The 22,288-nt window shown below is 40.2% G+C and overlaps 1 protein-coding gene across 4 annotated transcripts in view; it reads right to left on the reverse strand.

The window, feature by feature from the left end:
• UBE2Q2 (ubiquitin conjugating enzyme E2 Q2) overlaps positions 1 to 22,288 on the reverse strand; it is a 47,603-nt gene that overhangs the window by 4,611 nt on the left and 20,704 nt on the right. For 3 of the 4 annotated variants that reach the window (XM_032699636.1, XM_032699637.1, XM_032699639.1), the window contains 9 exons: positions 20,602 to 20,706; positions 18,389 to 18,445; positions 18,101 to 18,187; positions 16,250 to 16,390; positions 8,987 to 9,071; positions 3,931 to 3,991; positions 1,791 to 1,881; positions 1,414 to 1,472; positions 142 to 190 (listed from right to left, as the gene is read on the reverse strand). In XM_032699636.1, the coding sequence (XP_032555527.1) occupies positions 142 to 190; positions 1,414 to 1,472; positions 1,791 to 1,881; positions 3,931 to 3,991; positions 8,987 to 9,071; positions 16,250 to 16,390; positions 18,101 to 18,187; positions 18,389 to 18,445; positions 20,602 to 20,706 (735 nt within the window). The remainder of the gene's footprint in view (positions 1 to 141; positions 191 to 1,413; positions 1,473 to 1,790; positions 1,882 to 3,930; positions 3,992 to 8,986; positions 9,072 to 16,249; positions 16,391 to 18,100; positions 18,188 to 18,388; positions 18,446 to 20,601; positions 20,707 to 22,288) is intronic. The other variant, XM_032699638.1, reaches the window with a different exon arrangement.

Consider the following 22,288-nt stretch of genomic DNA (forward strand, 5'->3'; position numbering starts at 1 on the left):
GGACTGAGGTTTATTCCACCATGCTCCCTTTGGAGTGTGTAATTTATTCCACACAGGAATTCTTCAACTCAGGGAAAACACCTATTTTTATTATTTTAAAGCATGTTTTGTTATTATCCAGATAACAGAGCCTGTATTCACCTGTTTAGTAAGAAGTTCCATGCATAATGCACCTCCACCTAGGACATACCTAGAAACAAAGGTGAAAGAAAATATATTTGACATCAGCAGTTAGTAAAAAGATGCAACTGCTCACTGCACTCTAAGCTCTTGCCAGCTCGTTTGTTAAATTCCTTGTTCATAAAGCTGAAGTGCCCTTTAACCAGAAATATATTGTAACTAGTGAGCCACGTTATACTCTTTAGCAAAGAAGATTAGCATTGTGAGACAAAAAAAAAAAATTGTTTGCTAACTAGACTTGGTTAAAACCAGTGACTAATCTAGTGTGCACAACTGCTCAGAGACACTGGAAAAAAGAAAAGTTGCTTTTTATGGCTACGCTACATAGGACTGATGGGTAGTTCAAAAAAGCCAACAAAGTCAATTCTGTAAAGAAATTTAACACCATTTCCAACAATACAGGGGCACCTATAAATCAAATGAGATAAAGCAGATCTTTGCTTGCTCTTTTCCTATGAACTCCTTTCTAATTTCAATAACACTTCATCGTGCATTGTGCTGACTGGGACTCAGCAGAAGACCTGAGCACCACAAAACCTGGACTGAGGGAGTAGAATTGACTACTCCCAAAATGTGGTCTGCTCTAGGGTCAAGGCATTCAAACCATTCAGAGGGAAATGACTGCTGAAAAGCTATTCTTTGTTTCATTCTACAAAGTCCAAGTAGAACAAAACGAGAATCCAAAGAGTGTTTTCTGGTGTTCTGCTCGTTTAGTTTAGAGACAGCAGCACCCCTCATGAATGCTATTTAACTGCACTAACCATGGCTTGAATTCAAAAAAGACACACAGCAATTAAAATCAAATCAGGATCAGCTATCACAGACTGCACTTTCAAATGCAGGTATCATTTTCTGTCACCAGAAGATGCATAAAAGCCTTGGAAGGTGAATTTAATCTTCTCTCCATGGATATATAAGAGTTTCTGTGCCACAGACAGCACTTCAAACATGCTTTAGATGACATTTGGAGCATGGTGTTGATTAAATGTAGTGGGTTTGGATTAGCATTCGAGGATTTTCACACAAAATCTTTATGGCAGTGTTACAGCAAGAGAGAACCAGTTAGGACTATACAGCAAATTTAAGGCAACACAGGGATCAAGACCCATTCAAAGCACCAACTCAACCATCCACAAAGAGGCCAGTTCTGGAACAGCAGGGCAGGCACAGAGTTTTTCAAGTTGTGACACTTTTACCATGAAGTACAATTTCTGTAGGGCAACTCAAACCTACCCTCCTGTGAGCACAGGAGACACCACTCGCACAAAGGGAGGATCGAAAGGGAAGTTATCCTGAAAAGAATAATAAAATAAAAAAAAGACAAAACACAACAGGTTAAGAAATTATTTCCTGAGCAAAAAGTATTTCAATAGCCTTATCTGGCAAATCAGATTTGAAATAGTGCAATTTTTCAGTTCTGTCAAAAATCACTTTTCCACAGTACTGGAAAAAAAGAAGCATTTTCTGGGAAGCTTTAGTGCAGTATCCTCCCCCCCCCTATTTTATGCTACAGATCCATTTTTACCCAAGTAACAGCTGAGGGTCACTTCACTCACTTTCCACAGTAAACCTCAAATTTAACCACAGCATTTCTTCCCCCAGACACATACCTTAAAAGAGAAGTTGAGTAAAATGTATTCTACACCTTCTTTTTCTTTTAAGAACTGAAGATCACTATGCAGTGGGCTATCAGGGTCCACCCTGTAAGAGAAGCAAGGGGGAGATCCTGGATGTAGTTAACATTTTCACTACCTGTAAACAGTAATTCTTCTCAAAGACTTCCTTTATGTAATTACAGTTTACAAACTGAAATCTAAGGTGAACTCTAGAAAATTCTTGCACCTTTTACAAAGTAAACACTTTGCCATGAGGTCAGCCTGAAAGCTTGCTGCAATGCACTACATTCCCAATGCTATCAAGTGTTACTTAAACACAGCATAAAATAAGCTGTTTATTTGAAGAGAGCACTTTTAATTCTCTTCAGTTCACTGGAAATCTATGTTCAAAAAAAGAGGGGAAAAAATTAACAGGACTGTAGTCATCTAGTTTTCAGTACACAGTTAGTGAACCCTTTATGGAATATGTAATTGTAGTTCTGCATCAGCTGTTAAAAGTAATTTGCATCAGCAGAAATACTAAATCCAGCAGCTTCTGCTCAGCAGAATTTCAACAACTGCTTGTTGCAAAATGCTGCTGATGAGCAGCCTGACCATTAATTCAGTCACTACTGGGTCAATCCCACCCAAGCTCTGACACCCCATCAGCTTTTAAGAGAGACTTTTCAAAAAACACCTGCAGGAAGCCCAAAGCATACATTAAAGGGACTGACAGGCTATCAAAGCCAATCCTCTGCTACAGGTGGAATCACAAAGTTAGGAGATCCCATTCCAGAATTACTTGGGCAGTTTATCCCCATCCTTCCAGTCTGAAGTTGTTCAGAAGAAAAATCTTCTGTGCTTAGAAACCTCTCGTTTCCAGTCATAGCTTGTCAGTGTGACTTGTTCTAGTTACAGTGCTGCTCCTCACTCAAATGGGCTCTTTTATCTGACATTTACCCCCCTGGCCAGTCTGCACAGTTTGTTTGTTTTCAGACACTTTTTGCCATGATGAACAAACACAACACTTATTCTCTTAGTCATTCTGGAAAGCATTTGCTGCATGCAGCCCATTTTCTCTTTCTTGAAGGCAGAAAATGAGGCCTGTTCACAGCACTCCAACAGAGGTTTCCAACCACTGCACAGTGGTTTGAGCACTTTGTTAGAGGTGCTCGACAGAAAAGGCCTCCTGTTACATGACACAGATTTTTCTGACACGTCATTCCTGCCATTTTCAGCTCCAAAACATTCACAAGCCCCTGATTACACTGAGGAGGGAAAAAACCTGTGTTTCAGCAGCTGGTGGCCCAGCTGTACAAGTCTCACCCCTAGGACAAAGCAGCAACTCCTACAGTTGGTCACCACTGTGCTGGGACAGCCACTCCTTGTCCTGATTCACCAGGACAGGTCTCAGCTGAGGGAAGTTCTTTCATCCACTGCCATCTTTTGCAGCCCCCCAGCATGGTTTGGGTAGGCTCTTCCTCTCTACAGGGTACCTTGTGTGATGGCAGATGGTCTTCTTACCAGGAATAATTTCAATATAACACCCCTAGGATTACAGCTACTGGACTATGGACACAACAAGATGAGTTATGTACTGCTTTTCATTGTGTGCACGAGGTGATGAGAGAAGACAAATTATATATAATTATGTAACTCACATTTGTGTGATATCTAAAAGTTTCAGTCCTATGTCTGTTCAACTGTAGAAATAAAGAACTAATGACACTAAGACAGTTCTGTTCCTTCTTACATCTTGAATGAAACTAAAAATTGCATTTTCTTGACATTAAAAACAACTAAAAATAAAACCATCTAAAAACTCCAGGAAAAAAACCCGTTCATCATTTAAGGTTTCATATTTTGGAGCAGTTTTAGAGAATTGAACAGTAATGACAGTTACTGGATTACACACTGTGTTGGCAGTGCAAAGAGGGTTTGTCTTTTTGCCAGCTCAGTTACTACAGTTCCATATCTACACATTCCTGTATATCAGAATTAGAGCCACTATTTAGTGGCTACAGTTACCATTACTACTTTTACTACTGTAACACTATTTTATATGCTCTGGCTAGAGATTCTCATTTATCTAAAGAATCTCAGCAGCAATAATAAAACAGATTGTTCAGAATATGAAAAAACTTGAATAACTTACTTGAGAAGCTTAACATGCCATTCATACAAGCTGTCATTTACCAGTTCCACTGAATATATCCCTGTAGAAATATTAATGGGATTAATTATGCACTAAAAGCATTACAAGGTAAAACGTAGCAAAAACATTCTTTGCATTTAAGTACAAATACTGTCAGTAGATGTAAGCAATGGGTAAGATACTGTCACTGCAGCAGTCTTCCTCTACTACAAGTAGCAGAAGCACTTCTGAGCAACTACAAGGAAAAAAAGTCTTTTCACTTCCATAAAAAAATTAATCAAAATGTTTTTCTGACACCTAACCATTTCCCCTTCAGACTTTCCACAACTGTAAGTCCAGGTTGCTTTTTACTCAGTATATTTTACACCCAGTACAGGACCAACATGCTTTTAAGACACTTAATGCACAGTCTGAGTGTGCAGCACTGGATTTCACAGGCTCTCATCTGCACTGGCACACCAGGACAGGACACTGGACAGGGTATGGAGCAGAAACCCAGAAGATACTGCATGGGATGGAGCACATTCCCAACAGCTGACTGAAGGAGCCAGAAAGGTGCCCTGAGGGAACTGCTGTCTGTGGGAGCCAGCTGGTGATTTCCAGTGGTCTGTTTGTTTTAGGGATGTTCCACAATAGAAGTGCATTCCACTCACAGGGAAGGAGGGAAGTTATCTGCCATTTGCTTGCATATTCAAGCTTCCTCTCTGCATAAATTCACAAGCAGCCCAGGGAAAAGCCATAAATCTTTACCCATTAGACAAGATTTAGAACATAGTATCAGTCATGTTCTAAAGTCTAATCTCATCCCTCACAGACTATTCATGTATATACACTAAACCATTAGGATTAAAACTTGTTACCTGGCCTAATATTTAACAGCATATCTGCTGCTGCTGTAATTATTTGGAAAACATATGCAAATCAGGAACCTGCCAAGGATTTCTGAAGGCACTACAACCACCACAGTGCAGTCACCACATTCCCTCCAAGGAATGGCATTATCTATTTCTGAGTTTTATTACTCCAGAATAGAGATAATCTTGCAGTCGAAACTTAGAAGCATTGGTGCTTGGAGTACAGATGACATTTCAAACTGTCCAGACACCCTTATTTCCAAAGCATTTCAAAACTCAGTAAACAGGGTAAAGAACCCGTGCCTGTTTCTCCTTACTGAGTGTACAAGGTAGCACAGCCAAGGGCATTACTGCAAAGTTTTCTATGTCTAGAACAACAACCTAGACCTGAACACTCACTCAGCATCCTCTCCATGTCCCTTTTAATCAGCAGCTGGTTCAGAGACACATTTCTGTTCCAGGATGAACTGAAGGAGCTATTAAGGCCTTTTTCCAATTCCCCAGATCGAAGGACACTATTTTCTGATTGACCTTCATGTAAGTGGAAGTCAGGAATTGTAAGAATTTCAATTTGTACTGCTCTGATGTAACAACAGAGTTGACATTCAGAACTCTGCTCATTGTCAACTGCCATCCATGATGGATCTATTCCACTGTTGTATCCAGAATATTTTCTTCCACCTGCATCCAAATGGGAGTAAAGGCTGGAAGAAGCAGCCTCTCAGTATTCCAGTTTTGGCACCAGCATAAGTATAAAATACTTATGTTGGAAGAATGGAACGAGTTACAGTGAGGATCCTGACACTACCCTAAACAACAGATCACAAGAGAACTTCAGTAGCTTGTTCATTCATTCACTAAACCCTCCAGCCCTACTCCTTTCATTCCTCCCATCACCCCTGAAGTTCATGGACCAGTCCTTCAGCTCCAAGGCCCACACATTTTGCCACCTTCCCCCAAGGAGTGACTTGTGCTGCCCTTCAGAGCTGGGCTGAACCTAAACTAGAGGCTGCAAAAGGGCTCTTCAGAGAGACAGGCTCAGCTCAGCACTGATCAGCAGGAGACTTCATCAGCCACTCCAGCACCCAAATTTTGGGACAAATAGTATCTATCTCCTCATGAACAGCAGCATGGTGGCTCACTGTCTTCAGACAGCTTCTTAACGACACTATGCAAAGTTGAGGGGGGGTTGTTTGGGGTTTTCTTAATAATCAAGAGGAGTTATTTGAAAGCAGCTCATACGCTTTTTTCTTAGTTTTGACAGTAAGAGGAAAAAAGTTTCTGTCGAGAAGTATTTATCTGATTAACATCAGTTTCTGAGGGGTCCTTCAGGTAGGAAAGGAATCAAGGTAAGTTCCTCTCAAACACACACTTTCCCTGTGCTTAAAGAGTTTTTTTTTGGTTTATTCCTCTAAGAGGCCATCTGTAGAGGTGATCAAATAAAAACAAGCACACAGAACCATGCAAGTAAAAAATTAAGTAATTAAAAGGTAAGAAAAACAATTCATTCCAAAATAGAGGCATTATTTATGACAACTTTACTACATCTAGAAGTAACTCCTATACAGTCTTTGGATAAAAGCAGTGAGTGGACATCACTACATATGAACAACACAGCTGCTAAAGGTATAAAAAGATTTCATTTGATAGCTCTAAATTCTTTGTTCCTCCCCTTCCTTTCCCAATCTCCCAAATTACATTAAGACCCTTGTGAATCTCCAACTTCATATCTGGAACTTCACAGGACTTGCATTATCTAAACAGGTTAATGAAACTGTCTAATTCATAGCAGAATAAATTTGCTGGAGTACTTTTTGCTTCTGTTAGCTCATATGAAGATTATTTTTGGTTTCTTTAAGGGCAGTTCCTCACCTAGACTGCCCAGGTATAAGCAGCTTTGCTGTTGAGAGCAAGCTTGTCATCTTTTGCCTTAACTCCAACAGTACTATTTCAATTGATAAGGGAACTTGAGTTCTAAAATGGGTACTACCCTCAGTACACTTCTGCTGTTGAAGACCTCACTGTGTGTTTTAATACTATTTTTTTTATAAAACATTTTAAAAGAAAATAAAAAATGTAAAGGACTATTACTACAAATATTATTCCCTTCAGAACTCTCAGTATAGTCCTACTGTCAGTCCTAAAAACATGTAACCTCACACAGACTAAATAAAGTGATCCTTTCCCAACTCAAAATCAGGCTTAGACTTTCTGCCTTGTGTTACAAAAAATGAAAGGAGTGTTAAATTCCTTTGCAACTATTACCAGAACCTTTAAGTTTCACAATGGTTTCTTTTGTGTGTTTAATTTTGGAAGAAATTAAATTAAGGTAAAAATGGTCCGTGGAACAAGTAGTCAGAACAAAAGTGACATTAAAAAAAGCCAGTTACCTACCATACCCATGGTGACAGTTGTCTCACAAAAGGCAGAACTAGGCTATAAAAGGTTTTGTGCACAGGAAAGAACTGATCCTTAAATTCACTCAAGGTCAAAGGCTAAGTGAAGCCATAAGGAGTGAATGTAGGTAAGTTTTATAACAAACAGCACCATTTACTGGCAAAATTTAGTAAGTGTGTCAGTAGAACAGTGTTTCAAAGCAGGATTACCACCAGCTTTATAGTGCCAGCCTCCACCTGACACTACTTCATTAACATGCTTTAGAGATGAACATGAGGCACCCAGTTGCAGGCTTCTTACATATTCCCAGGTCACAAGCTACAATCAGTTACTACACTCACACTTTAGAACCTCAGCTTTCTGTACAGTTTAGCAAGATTTGCTTTTCCTCATAATTCAGTCTTTTGCAAGTAGTTAAGAGCTGTTATTATTCCAAGGCCAAGAAATGGCATTATTAAACAGCCTAAATCCTCACCTCACACTACACCGACTGCAGGGGCTCCTGTACCACCTCGTGAGGAAGCTCCACACAACAGCCTTTACAGGCAGGTGGGTTTGTTACAGCCAACCTTAGCTCTGATCACAAAAACAGCCCTGAAGAACAAAAATGGGCAGGAAAGGATCCCTCATGACTTAATACAGATCTATTTCCAGGCTCTTCCCACTAATCCATTCCTCACCGGATGGCTGGTGATTAGGGCACCCTGGCAAGCCCTCAGCTGCAATAAAGCCTAAAAGAAGTAGGCTGTGTTAGACCAACACCAGGTACACTGGGTTACCTACTCAAATTTATACTTTGGACATTTTACCACTGTCTGCAGGTACTTCAGCACATAAAACAATTTACTAGGAGTTAAATATGACAAATCAAAGCAGGAGCCTATCAGCTCTTCACCTCCGTCCTTTTACACAAGACTGAAATGCTGTTGCCAAGGGAGATTTCAGTCCACTAGAAATAAATCTGGGGAGAAGTTCAGAAGAGTAAAAGATGATTAAAGTTTAGATTGACTCTCTAATGGGGCATTTTGGCAGACCTAAAGGAATAAAAGTTGCCCAAAATCTATGTAATTTCTACTTCTTGCATGGTAGCACTCAGACAATTCAATAAGCTGATTCCTTTGCTGAGCTGGTTTCGATACAGGCCCTACAGGGAACAAATGGAACAGGCAACCACCCACCTAAAGATAATCATTGTTCATTGTTCTAACTAATTTAAAATGTGAGCTTGTTTTCTACTGTCATTTGTATAATTGTTCCAAGGAATACATGGAGCTTAGGATCAGATTAACACCATCACAAAATAACAGAAGTAACAGCAGCATAATTAAGGTTAAGTCATACATAATAAGTAAATCTGATGCTGTTGAACACAAATCCCTGTACAGCAAACGTGTTCCTGTGAGCAGTACTACCCTCCAGGAGAGGTTTAAGCCTCTGCCCTACACACCTTTCAGGTTGTTCTGAAAACTCAAGTCCCACAGGAGCAATCTTGAGTTCTCTGTAGTCATCCATCCCAAGAGCACTCTCATAGTTACACCAATCCTACTGATTCTCATACAAGACTTTATGTAACAAAAAGAAAGAACATCTTACAGGATATGTATACCCTGACTTCTTTTCTCCACAAATGCAGTACTTTATGTAATGAGATTAAATCTAATTTATCTATGTATTTTTATATATGTGCACACACGGATACACACACACAAATATAGGACAACAAAACACAGAAGGATTAGCAGAAGTATTTGCCAAGAGAATTCTATTAAAGTGTATTTCAAAAAGGGCAATCTGAGGCATTTTACCTGTTTTATAACTCTGTGATCTATATATATCCCTGAGTTCTTTCATAAGTCGATCTGAAGCCTGAACTGACCCAGAGACTGCACCCTGAAACAAACAAACAAAAAAAAAAGACTCCAAATAAGTGAAAAGTCATATTTACAAACAGCTTTATTTACATATAAAGTTACACTAACTAGAAGGTATTAACAATGTATTCATTTCTGTATGGGAATTAGTTTTTTTGAAAAGTTAAACATTCTAGTGAGCAGATTACTCAAAAGAAACAAGGCACTCCCTCTAAAGCAGTACATTAATGTATACTACAATATGGTATAGGTGATACAACTTTTAACCAAGGTACAACACATTTTCCTGTAAAGGAGCTAAATCTCTCTGGCATTTTAATTTCCAAGATGGATCCACAGTACGTTTCTAACAGCAAAACATTTTGTTTTCCCTTCTGCTTTTATGCAACAGAGAAGCAAGACCAACCATTATATTTGGAAAATGTGAACAAAAGCAATATTTATTTGCAATAGATGAAAAAAAAAAAAATCAATACCTCCACAGAGGAAGACTAAGGTAAGTAAACCTCAAAATACTTTTTGTGATTTGTCACAGGCCAGAAACATCTTTTTCTTTTTTTTTTAAGAGCTCACTTCTGTATACTCAGCACCAGTTTCTGAACCCAATATTTCAGCCTGAGACACAGTGCTAAAGGGAAAGAAAAATATGGGATAAAAGAAAAAAAAAAAAGAAAAAAAGGAGACCAACTTTAAGTGGTATGCATATAAAATATATGATTGGCTCTAAAATCCCCCAGCTACTGACAAACTAATGAACACAGCAGCTCCCCAGTAACTGATGTCTCCTTCCAGCAGCTGCTGCTGCACTGGATGTGTTCTGCACACATCACCAGTGCTCACATTGCCATGACCCTGGTATTCAATTTTGCCTCAAATCTTCTGGGCTTTAAAGTGAGGACAGAACCTTTTCCTCATACAAAGTTGAGGGGCTTATCTGGAACAACATGATCATCAGAAGTACCTAGATTACCCTCTCCAATTCAATGCCAAAGCTAACAGGATGGATTCTGATACTAAACTTTAGATATTACCTGATTTCTCTGTTATATATTCCATCCAAAACATCATTTTAGGTTCAAGATTTTTGAAAAACAGAGATACAAGGTAGCATTACAAGATTTAAAATATAGAAAAGTAATGAGGACTCCAAATGAGGTAAGGTAGGTATCACCCCGAGCCCCAACACTGTGACACTTGGGCTTTCACCAGCAAACAACCTACAAACAGATACTTTTTGGACAGAATGTCAGAGAAGTATTTCTGGAGGAATATGAGAGAGCTGTGACCATTGTCTAATACCTATACCATCACCCTATTCACCTGAAGTCATCAGCGACGTTTTATATTCTACAAGGTCTTAATTGTAGAACCATATTATCACTTACTGATATTTAATTCTTATTAACAGTTACTTGATGCTAAAGCCTCCACATACTCCTGTCTTCCCTGTGCAGCAGCATCACAGAATATGCTTAGCTGCACACTAGAGTCTGCAGACTATTCTTTTAAGCCTATTCATTTTCATATGCCACTGGATAGAATTATGCAGATTACTGAAATTCCACTAGTTTTTCTTAATGGACCAGTATGAAAAATGAACTTTGGAATTAAATATGCAAATAACAGGCAACTCCTTTCATGTGATTCAACAAAAGCTACATAAAGACAGTGCACCAGACCAGTCACTTCTCAGTTTACTGAAGCCCTTCTCTATAGAGCAGTATCAGATGAAGGGATTCCTCTTTCTATAACACAAGTACATGTGATTTTATGGAAAAAGCTTGTTTATATACATTATTAGCATATTACTACTATTTATGCCCACTATTTACAGAGAGATGAAAAAGAAGCATTACACAAGTTAACACAGTATGTTAATCACCATTCCTTCTACAGTTGTTTGTGAGTGTCAAGGCTGAGACTCAATGTGTTGAGTCCGCAGGAAAACTTCATGGAGAAGTGTCAAGGTTCTGGTTTTCTTCTGTGCAGAGCTGTGCAATATCCTTGCCCCTTCTGCTGTATTTCTTACTGAAAGAAGGAGTTTTCTTACATTTTTCACAGAACATCAACCTCTGTATACAGGCAATTTAAAAACAAGCTACATGGTCAAAACTATCCTGTGGAAAACTAGTTTCCTCACTGCATCTTTATTTCCATCAAGTTAAGCTACTGAATTTCTATACATAACTTTGGAAGCTCATCTTGGCATAACAAAATGTGATTAACTTCTCTACTGTAGACATTTAAACCCCAAAACTTAACACACCCCCATACCCCTGACTGCCATTATAACTGCTGATAAAATGAAGTGGTATTAAAAATGAAGTTAGTTTTAGTGTGTGTAAGTAGCCTCAGTAGACCTGGTCTATAATACTGGTTTTCACCCTTTTTTTCTAGGAGTTTCTAGTTGGGCTGCCCACTCTTATATAGCAGTGTTAAATATAGTTACAGTTGCTACTCTAAAGAATCCATAGACTGCAAACCAGCAATCTACAGTTAGGAGAAAGAGGATAGCAAGCTTAATCTCAGCAGTTTAGCATAGGAGCTTATTTTACTTGCTCTGAGCAACTTGGAGAAAGCTGGAAGAGGAGGGTAACATGGTAACACCAACCACCACTGCTCTAAAACACACATCTTCATTCTGGAATCACTTCTCAGTTTTATAGCTACTGTTAAAGTGCAGTTTAGAAGAAAGTACTACTTGCATCATATCATTGCATGATATAGAGCAGGCAGGTCAAGTTTTGACTATAAAAGCACTAAAATTAAAAACTCGTTCAGTAAGTCGCTATATACAAGTTATAATTCCCAAGACTGAATTCAGATATAAATAACAGAGTATCCTTCTGGAAAAATGGGACTTGACACTCCAAGGGAGTTCAAGTTACCATTTCTGCACTTGGGAGATCAAGATTTATGGTTGCAACTGTCTTGGGAAAAAGTGATCAATCATGGGATCTGACAGGTATCTGTCACATGGGGCTGATGCCATTTCATCTGAATTAGTTAATAGAGCTGCCAGACAAGACTCAAGTGATTTTTGTTTCCTATTAAATAATCAAATAGGCACAAGAAGCCTCACTTGACCATCCTCTCCTGTACAAGCATATCTGTGGTTCTCCAGAAGAACAGGCAGGTAAGCTGGAGAAATCCCTGCTGCAGGAGGGAAACATCTTTGTGGACAACATGCTAACTGCTGAGAGCTGCAAGTACCAGAAATACCTGGTGCAGGAATTCCCACAGCCAAGACTGGGGGACAGAAATAGTATTTATGAGATGAATCACCACAAGCTTGTCCTGTTCTCAAACTCCTCCCCTTCAGGATGTGCCTCTGCCACTGTCAGAAAGGTGACACTTGAGCAGTGCAGCAGCTGGGCCAGCACTTGCCACTGCCCAGCTCTGTCTGCACTGGGCCTCCAGAGACAGGAGGTTTTTCTTTTCCCCTTCCAGTCCTCAAAACACAACCACAGTCTGCCCCCACTTCCCAGGTTACATGAGGTAGGAGGTGCAGTTCATTGCAGTTTTAGACCCCAAGACCAGAATGTTTTCTGTCTTATCTGAAAAGTACTGTCACACATCAAAGCACTACAGGAAACCATCTCACAATACATTACAGACATCAATATTATTAACATCTGTAATATATTAATATTATAGATAATTTAACCACGAGACCAAAAATCACCTGCTAAAACAAAACATGGAAACTTCTCCAAGATAACAAAATAAAATCTCGAGACCCAAAGAGAGCTAAAGAACATGAGATGCTCTATTGTCACAGAACTTCTGCAGTATTTGTGCAGTGTACATTCATTCCTGCATGTAGGATTCACACTTACTTCAAGGATTACAATGAAAATAGAAATGACACCTTAGACTTCATAAAATCTGAAGACAAAAGTAGAGACATTTGAGACTTCTAAAGGAAAGTGCATAAACTCCTCAGTATGAAATGGGAAAAGCTAATAGCATTATCTAAATAAGAAAGGGATTAATCTCTAAAATGACTATGTGGGGAGAGACCTCTGAAAAGCAAGCAGCAGCAAGTTGTTAAATATTTGATGTTAATGATTCCAGTTCAAAGACCTCTTTTAACTCTAAGCAAGTGGTTCTTTAAAGTTATTACAATGTTAAGAGGAGGATTAATTCTTGCTCCAAGTTACAAACTGTACCACAAGCCAAATTTATTTCCTGATGCCAGCAAGAAGAATGGGATTAGGGATACTGCCAAGGAAGAGAACTCATTTACAAAATTAGTAGATAGACATGCTTAACTTGTATAACACAAACTCTAAAATCTCCTATGACAAAAGTCTTGAGAAGCAGAAAAACGTCTTTAACCTGTTAGAAATAAATGATGATGGGGCTGCATGCACTGCTTTCCTAAGGAAAAGCCTTTAGCATGATCCATAACTTCAGCCTGTGCTGCAGCAAGGGGAGAGAGGACAACCCCTGGCTTTGGGCCAGTGAAGGAACTGTCAAGTCTCCTGGCTGCACTGGGCACCAGCCAAAGCCTTCCATCAGCCTTCCCATTCCCTCTTCCAACCAGGGGCATGGAAACGGCTTGGGTTCGTTTTACTGATCTCTGCTGGGGAAACAGAGTACCCCAAAAAAGCTGCTGGCTTGGGTAGGGAACAGACTGTGTTTAGCCACTGCATTTAAGTTTGTGACACTCATACTGTCCTTGAAGGAACCCACCTGTGAGGGCTGTACAGGACACTGAGCAAACTTCTGCTCTCTCAGGGCACAGTTAACACCTTCTATTAAATGAAGTCCCAAGTTTTGGCAGCATGAAAGGCCACTGAAGTGCTACTAGGTGAGCTCTTTCCCAGGTCAGTAGCACAGCTATCATCTTCTGTTCCACAGCATTTAAGAGTAAACCCTCACAAGTCCTTTGAGAAATTATTTCAGCAGCACAGCTATTTCTGGTGACCCACAAAAATACCACAGTTCCTCAGCAGCAGTTGAATACCCTGTTCCCTGTACTCAGCTGACCTTGTTTATGCACCAGCATCAACGAGAGTGTCTTGGCATGAGAAGCAGCTATTATGTAAGTTGAGTCTGCTGTTGTCAAACAGAAAACCAGCAGTGTTCATTTCAGCTCCACTAAATGTGGAAAGGGAGAAAAAGCAAAAGGAAAGGCAATATTTGCCAAATTGGAAAGAACAGACAGCAAAAGAAAATCTGCAGTTTTAAGAGGGTTCCTGCACCAAGGAAGAATGCTGACACTACAAAAACCTTCTTTCAGTTCTACCAAATTTTAGATGATGGTAAAGCAGGTTATGCCTTTCAGGTTGCAAGAGAATTTAGTTTCTCGAATAAAAAAGGAGTCTTTACCACTAGATCTGAGCTATAAACACAGAAATACACAGAAATTCAATAGGCATCTTCTCAAACTGTGAACATTTAAGTTTAAACAAAAGCAATAAATGACTGTTGCATTTATGGTTAGTCAAGTCTCAAAAACAGACTACACAGCAAATGCAGTTTGGCACCTTATGCTTACCTGTTTTTAAGTAATGAAATGCTGGTCAGGTTCAGGTGTTGTGGGGTTATTTGGTTGGGGGTTTTTTTTTTGGTTGGTTGATTGTTATTTTTCCCCTCAGGGGTCATCATTACTGTGCACTCCCTTCAGATCATCTGACAGGTAACTACTGAGTTCACACACAGATCAGAGCAGTTTCCTTTAGCCAGGTACCTCACGCTGCCACTTCTGCAGAACATAAGTCCCAGGTACTTTTGACAGGTTTGCAGTCAAGTCATATTCAAACAGCACAGGGACAGCAGCAGAACACTGGTAGCTGAGGAACTCAGAAGCATTTCTGCTTCATTTCCTTTCAAAAGCAGATGGCTACACACTGAAACTCTTTCCTCTGGTCAAGTGTCGGTAACCAAGAGGAAGAACTTCTTCTAAATTAGAAGACTCAGTAATTCATGACAAGAAATAGTCAAGATTCTGCTAACTAGAGGAGCCTTTTCCCTGAATTCCTATGATAACTGGATCTAACAGGAGTGCACCCAATATTAAAAGTGGATTGGCTTGGCTAGAGGCAAGCACTTCCTATAGAGTTCTCACTACAAATGAGGTTTACAACTCAATTTTCTTGAATCTAATATAACTCTTTGATGCATTTTAGGCTTTTTAGGAGATATTTGCTGGAAAAATCATCAAGTATAAGAATTAGAACAAAAATCCAGGTGTGTTCCTTACATACCAATCCTAAATCTTATTCCTTTCCTAAATAAACATTTACAGGTCCCTCCCCTGCACCTCACTACTGCTCACATCTTCAACTACTGGCTGAATGAGGAACAGCACAGCTTGTGTCTGGACATGATTTACATGTCTGCTCACTTGCCAAACAGCACAGGAAAACCTCTGGGCTCACACAGTGGGAGGCACCAGTTCAGGCACTTTCTTGCTGTACAGGTGACTTATAAAAATCTTAAAACCCTTTGGCTGAAACAGAAGTATCGAATTTCCTGCTTTACACATTTTAAGCCTCTATGAAACAGAAGTTCTGATTTCTTTGGGAGCCAGGTTAAATAAATTTAAGGTTGTATGACATCATCACTCCCTCCCACGTGCACTTTTGAGAAGCAGAAGTGTCTCTGGAACTTGGCACTTGCGACAAAACATTTCTAAACCTCTGGAGAACAAACTTTTTTTTACAACTGCCTGCTGGTAAGATCCCTCAAAAAAACTGATAACAAAGCTGCAGAGCTGCTGAAGGCCCCTTGCTTCACACCTGGCAATAAAAAAAACAACCAACCAAAAACCAAAACAACCCACCACCCTTCATTAACTTCCATGTGGCACAGATATTACTGAAAAATAAATTCATGCATAAAATGTATTTAAGGCACAAATTCCTGGGTCCCATGATTTCTAACGTAGTCAGTTTTAAACATGGCTTTCTTTCTACTTTAATAAGGGCTCAGCAACAGAAGTCATGCTCACAGCCTCTGTGCCTCCTGTTCACAACAAAGGCACTGAGCAAGAGACAGAGGGACAACCAAAGAGATACCTCTGGAAATGACACAAGCAGTTAAACAGTCAGCTACAGGTTAATTTACTTGTAGATTCATAGCAGTGGGCTGGATTTGCTGAAAACCATCTCTGTTTTAGAGTCAGAAATATTACACAGAAGTATTGCAAAGTATTCCATTGCAGTTAGGATGGAATCATTAACTCACATTTAAGTGATCTTGCCTTTGATTTTTTCTGATTTTTTCTAGGATTGCAAGGTTCTCTTTTTCAATGCCTTCATCCTCAGACTTCTTCCCATCAACTGGTTCCTCCTCCTTCATATCATAGTGATCCAGATCCTCAATGTCCTACAGGATAGAGGAAAAAGTTATTTATAATTAACTGCACTGTGCTCTTTATTCAATGAAACCCTCTCCAAGAGCACTTGGAATACAGTCACATACTGCACAGCACTACATGTTTGTGATTGTTGCATGCCATTTCTATTTTGTTCTAACTTCATTCTCAGTCAAAACTGGAAGTGTAGGGAGCCCTCCCACTACAAACAAAACCCAAATTCACAACACGTCTCTGGTCACAGAAACAAGCACAATAAAACCTCTGCATGAAGTCAGGACTGTAGTGCATTAGCCCACTAAAGTAGGTAGAAAACAGGGCTTGAGAATCCAAAAGTACCTGAAGCTGGGGTGGCTCCAAGATGTTTCTAAAAGCAACCTCTTTTTTCAGTTCAAATCCTATCTATTCTACACTTCTGGCACACAGTTATTAACAGATCTGGCAGGGCTGCAGCAGCCCCTAAAGAAAGTTAAATATTAGAAAACTATGTGTACTTTACTCAAGGTGAACATTTCAGCTAAAGATCAGATGCAGGAATTTTGGAATTGCGACACAAAATGCTGTGGTCAAGCATTCTTGATCACACAGGCAACATTTCAGTTCTGAGTTCTAGACTAAGACATTGAGAGATCCTCTGCTCTGTGGGGTCATCCTGTTGCAGAGGAGCACTCTGAGCTTCAGGCAACTGCCTGGGAGGTGGCTCAAGTGCTCGTTGTGGAGAGGAGGTGAAGGATGTAAAAAGGAAGCACTCCAGCAGCCCTCCCAGCAACTTCTGGTTACACAACTGTCAGACACACTCCGACATGCAGTGCTCTGCCACACTGGGGCTGCTCTTCACACCCCACCTGTTTGCATGGCAGGAAAACCTGGCCATAAACCCAAAACCAGGGATGTCCTATGGCATAAGAACTACCTCTCTGGTGCCCTTGACAACACTGTTTCCTTCAACTGCAACAGACTGAGTATTCTTCAAAATTTGTTTCTCAAAGCAGTGACAGAGCCCCAGGAATCGGCTGCTTCCCCGTTCAGAACTTGGACTAGTCACAAGTTGAAGATATCACTGCCACACACAAAGCCACCTGACAGCTTATAAATAACAGCAGGCAATTTTTTTTGGTGCAAAGTAACCCAAACAGAGTCTAGAAGTCTGCAAGCAACAAGAGCCTTGTGTCAGCAGGTGTTCCCACCACCTTCACAGAAACACCAGCTCCAACAAATGTGTTCCGGATCAGACCAAATATGGTGTAAACAAGGTGGCTTCAAATTAATTCCAGACCTTGGTAACATTTAGGTAATTTCTAAAGGAAGACCTTTTATTTGGAGAAAGAGTTGTTTATTCTTACTACACCTTCACTAAAAACCTAAATCTGAAGTACTCAGAACAGTTCTCTTACAGTAATGCTACTTAAAGTGGTTTAAAAAGCAAGCATCTTGGAGCTATTCTAACAGGTAGCAGAAGTAAGCAAAAAGGGTAGTTCTTACTAAAAAGCTCGTTAAAAGGAGCACCACGTTGCCAGACAGTGACAAAAAAGTTCAGTGTGTCCGTTTGGATGTCCTTCCATTTCCTTCAGTGTATCAGAGTTAAAAACTAGCTCACCTGTTTAATGAGTCAGCAAACTGATTTACTCAGCCAGTCTGCTTCAATTTGGGAGACACTTCCAACTGTATCAGAGCCAGTTCACACGCTGCTTGAAATAGGAGTTAACAATGCAAAAACTTACTGCTTTGGCACACAATGTTATGAATTGTTTGACTAAAGCACAAACAGATGTCCAATTCTCTGTATCCAAGTACCTCACAGCTGAGATCTAGGTTTAAGAAGAAAATTTCACTAGTTTTGTGGTTGAAGTGAAAGCTGACATTCAGGTAAACATCCAAATTTTTAAACAGCTTTTCTGTTGAACTCTAGGGAGGTTACATTTTACTGTTTGGCTTAATTACTAGCCAACCACTGCAGAGCAAAATGCCAGAATTCTACTAGATTAGGACAATTTCATATATAGACATACTTCACCCATATCTTCTTCTTCCTCCTCCTCTGATGTAACTTCTTCTGTTGTTCCATTCTGCAATACAACAATGAAGTTTCTGCATAAATTCTGCTCACGTTCCTTGCTTTCAAAAACACGAGTCTACTTTCAAAGTGAAACAGTATATGTGAAAATTACACTTATCAAGGTCTGCAAAGGACTGAAGTTTAAAGTGTAAGATGCACAAAGATGCTTTCCTGCAGTATGGCAGTGAAGAGACTTTTGCATGAAGCAAAGAAATAGAATGTCACAATTAATTCCAATTAAGTTCTAAATAGAAACTTTAAATTCAGATAAGGGATATCCTATTCTGAGACAGTGACGTAAGCAGCAAACACAGCGAGTGGGTTACAATTCATGATCTCTTAACCATGAAATCAAATCATGGCTCTGACTAAAATCCATCTGCACGCTATACTCTTAAAAAGAAAAAACTCAACAAACTTTATACCTCAAACTTAAAGGCTTCTTTTTCTCACTATCTACAACTTCTGTGTAGCCACTACTATCATCATGTAGCCATTGTCTGCAGATTATTTGAAAACATTCCAAACCAACATACTGAGTTAATTTTTCATGGCTTTCTATTTCAGGATATCACTTCAGGCTCAGGAAGTCTGAGCTGCAGAAATCCTCGGGAGCATTCTGATGTGCTTGTCCTGTGCTTACTTATCCTTTGGAAAAGAAGGAATCATAGAATCACAGAATCAGTTGGGTTGGAAGGGACCTCAGAGATCATCAAGTCCAACCCTTGATCCAACCCTGCTGTGGTTCCCAGCCTGTGGCACTGATGCCACATCCAGTCTCTTTTTAAAAATCTCCAGGGATGGAGAATCCACCACTTCCCTGGGCAGCCCATTCCAACGGCTGAGCACCCTCTCTGCAAAGAAATTCTTTCTAATATCCAACCTAAACCTCCCCTGGTACAGTTTAAGACCAAGCCCTCTTGTCTTGCTGATGGTTGCCTGGGAAAAGAGACCAACCCCCCCCTGGCTCCCCCCTCCTGTCAGGGAGTTGCAGAGAGTGAGGAGGTCTCCCCTGAGCCTCCTCTTCTCCAGGCTGAACAGCCCCAGCTCCCTCAGCCTCTCCTCACAGCACCTGTGCTCCAGTCCCTTCCCCAGCCTCATTGCTCTTCTCTGCCCCTGCTCCAGCCCCTCCATGTCCTTCCTGAGCTGAGGGGCCCAGAGCTGGACACAGCACTCCAGGGGTGGCCTCACCAGGGGAAGAATCACTGCCCTAGACAATGCAAAGGACTAGATGGATCTTTAGTCAGACTTAATAAGGCCACTCTTATTTAAGTTGCAAACCGTGTGACATGAGTTTTTGAGCTTCAGAGCACATACAAGACTCCTCACAAAGCTACTTCCTAAGATCACAGGCCCACTGCCTTGCACTTGCACTGCTGTGTGGGTGTTCAAAGCAGAGACCTGTAGGATTACAATTTGGCACGTGACCAAAATTAAGCAAGTTATTTGTTATTCCTATAGTACTGTCACCACAGGAAAACCATCTGTTACACTACAGGAGCTTTTAGAAATCATGTCATCTTAACACATACAAACAAAAGAAGATACCATAGTCTTATTAAAAATACAAAAAAGAACAGTTACTGTCAGTTGCCGGTTCTGTTTTCAGCACAATACAAAACATTTTGGTTAACAAGAACATCTCACAGCCCTTCAAAACTCAATATGTCAAGTGCACAAGAAGTAAACAAGGCACCTCAGATACTCCCTACCCAAAGTAGCATATGGTCTTGAATCCCATGTCTCTGCAAGGGATCGAAGAGGAAGGAAAACATCAACAGTACTTCATCCAAGTGCACACTGTAAAACATATACACTTCAACAAAGAGCAACCATTTCAGAAAAAGTAAACTTGGGAAGCACTAGGAGTGCACAGCCATTGGCTTGAACAGTGTTTAGGAGGGAATATAAACTTGACAGCAGTGGTATCACTTACACACCTTTCAGTGATACAGAAACTCCAAAGGAAATTGTGTAATATTATCACACCATTATTAAATGGATTTTGCAAACAAAATTCAGACTGAGGACATCATAAAGCAACAGTGCTTCATATCTCAGTTCTGGCTTACACAAGGTTTAATCATTCCCACCCTCCTCTTTCTTGGAGTTGGAAAACAACTCCTTCATTGCCATAAGGAGGTGTCCACAGCTTTTTTAGTTTACCTGTCCAGCTGGCAATGGCTGATCTAACATTTCAACATCTGGATGCTGAGGAAGATTATATAATCTGCAGAGGTCACATATTAATCGCTTCAGCTGTTGAAGAAGCTATAAAAAACAAAAACATGGAAGTGGTTATAACCAAAGCACAGAGCAGGATTTTGAGTTTTCTTCACACACTGGTACTGAACCTAAAGTCACTGTACAGCATTTAAATTTTCTAAGGCTGGAATTAAATGTAAAGATCCCTCTTTTCCTCTGTAATCCTTGTAACCAAGTCCCCACCATGGAAACATGGCAAAGCAGAGATGGCTCCCATTCACCTCCCCATGTCAAGTGAAGAAAGCCACGAGCAGAAGAATAATGTGCCCTGACAGCATCATCCAACCCAAACACAGGTGTCTGAGCCACAAATCACTATGGAATAAGCAACTGGTAATGTTCCATAAGACAAGGTGGTCCATACCCATTTCCCAGCTTAAAAAAAAAAAACATGTCTTCAGAACAACCAAGGAGGAACAGTCTGAGTCTGATTTTCCATATCCTGAATTCTTTTACAGGGCACACCAGTGAGGCACTGGAGCAAGACAAACACAGTACAAGGCACAGAAGCAGGCAAGCTCTGAGCAGCCTGCCTGCCACATCTTGGGTCAGGGGGAGGCACAATCTGTTACTCTCTCTGATTTCCACCTTGCAGCATTACACTGACATTCTGTTAACTGCAAAACACAGAACACCTCACACTCACTGTTATGCAAGCCAGAAAAATAATTTAGTTCTGCAGAAACAGGCAAACATTAAGTTTGCTCACCACATTAATTAAGCTGATTTCCATAGCTGTTAAATTTCTCTAGGCAGTCTCAGATTCATAGTTAAGGCCAAGACATGAAAGACTGTACTACTGCATTTCCTAACTTTTCAAGGTCTTTGCACAGCTACGTCAGGAAAACAAAGAAAGGGCTGCAGAATGCATCTGTAAAAGGGTCAACACCTCATTTTTTGCATCCATTTATGGACTTTTCTTCCAGACACCAAAGGGAGTTTGTCTTGCCACTTGTCAAGGGCAGTGTGTAAGACAACCAAGTCTGCACACACATCCCTCAGTACTCCTGGTAGTAACACCTGAGTGGCAACCCCCTCCCCCTGAAGCACTTCTCCATAAAGGAAGGAGACTCAGGAAATGCAGCCTCACCCAAGGTACAGCACAAACTTCTGAAAGAATTATAACTCTACAACACTATTTGGTGTTTGTACACTGTATTTCTCAAAATATACAATAAATTAAGGGAAAAAATTAATCTATTCACTCCAAAATATTCTGCATGTCTAAAGCTATTGGACGGTTTAGATGCTCTTACCGTACTCTACTGCAAGTGAAAATTCAGTCTCTCCAGAGTTAAAAACTCATTTCCAAGCCCAAATCACTAGCAGTGATAAGCAAATGTTGCCTTTATGCTATCTGAAAGCTTCAGTGCTTTTTCCTTCTGCAGCAGAATTCCACATTCTGTGTAATAGGAAGGTTATTTATCCATCTGAGGCCATGAACTCAGAGACCAGCCTGCACTACAACAACTATGGCACTCCCTCCTCTCACACCACATTCGCTATTTCTGCATCATACATGACAGTCTTCCTTCACTCAAAAATAAAGCAGGTAACACCAAAAGGACTGGGGTATCAGCACCACACT

The sequence above is a fragment of the Chiroxiphia lanceolata genome, chromosome 12 (assembly GCF_009829145.1).
Source record: "Chiroxiphia lanceolata isolate bChiLan1 chromosome 12, bChiLan1.pri, whole genome shotgun sequence".
NCBI classification, from domain to species: domain Eukaryota; kingdom Metazoa; phylum Chordata; class Aves; order Passeriformes; family Pipridae; genus Chiroxiphia; species Chiroxiphia lanceolata.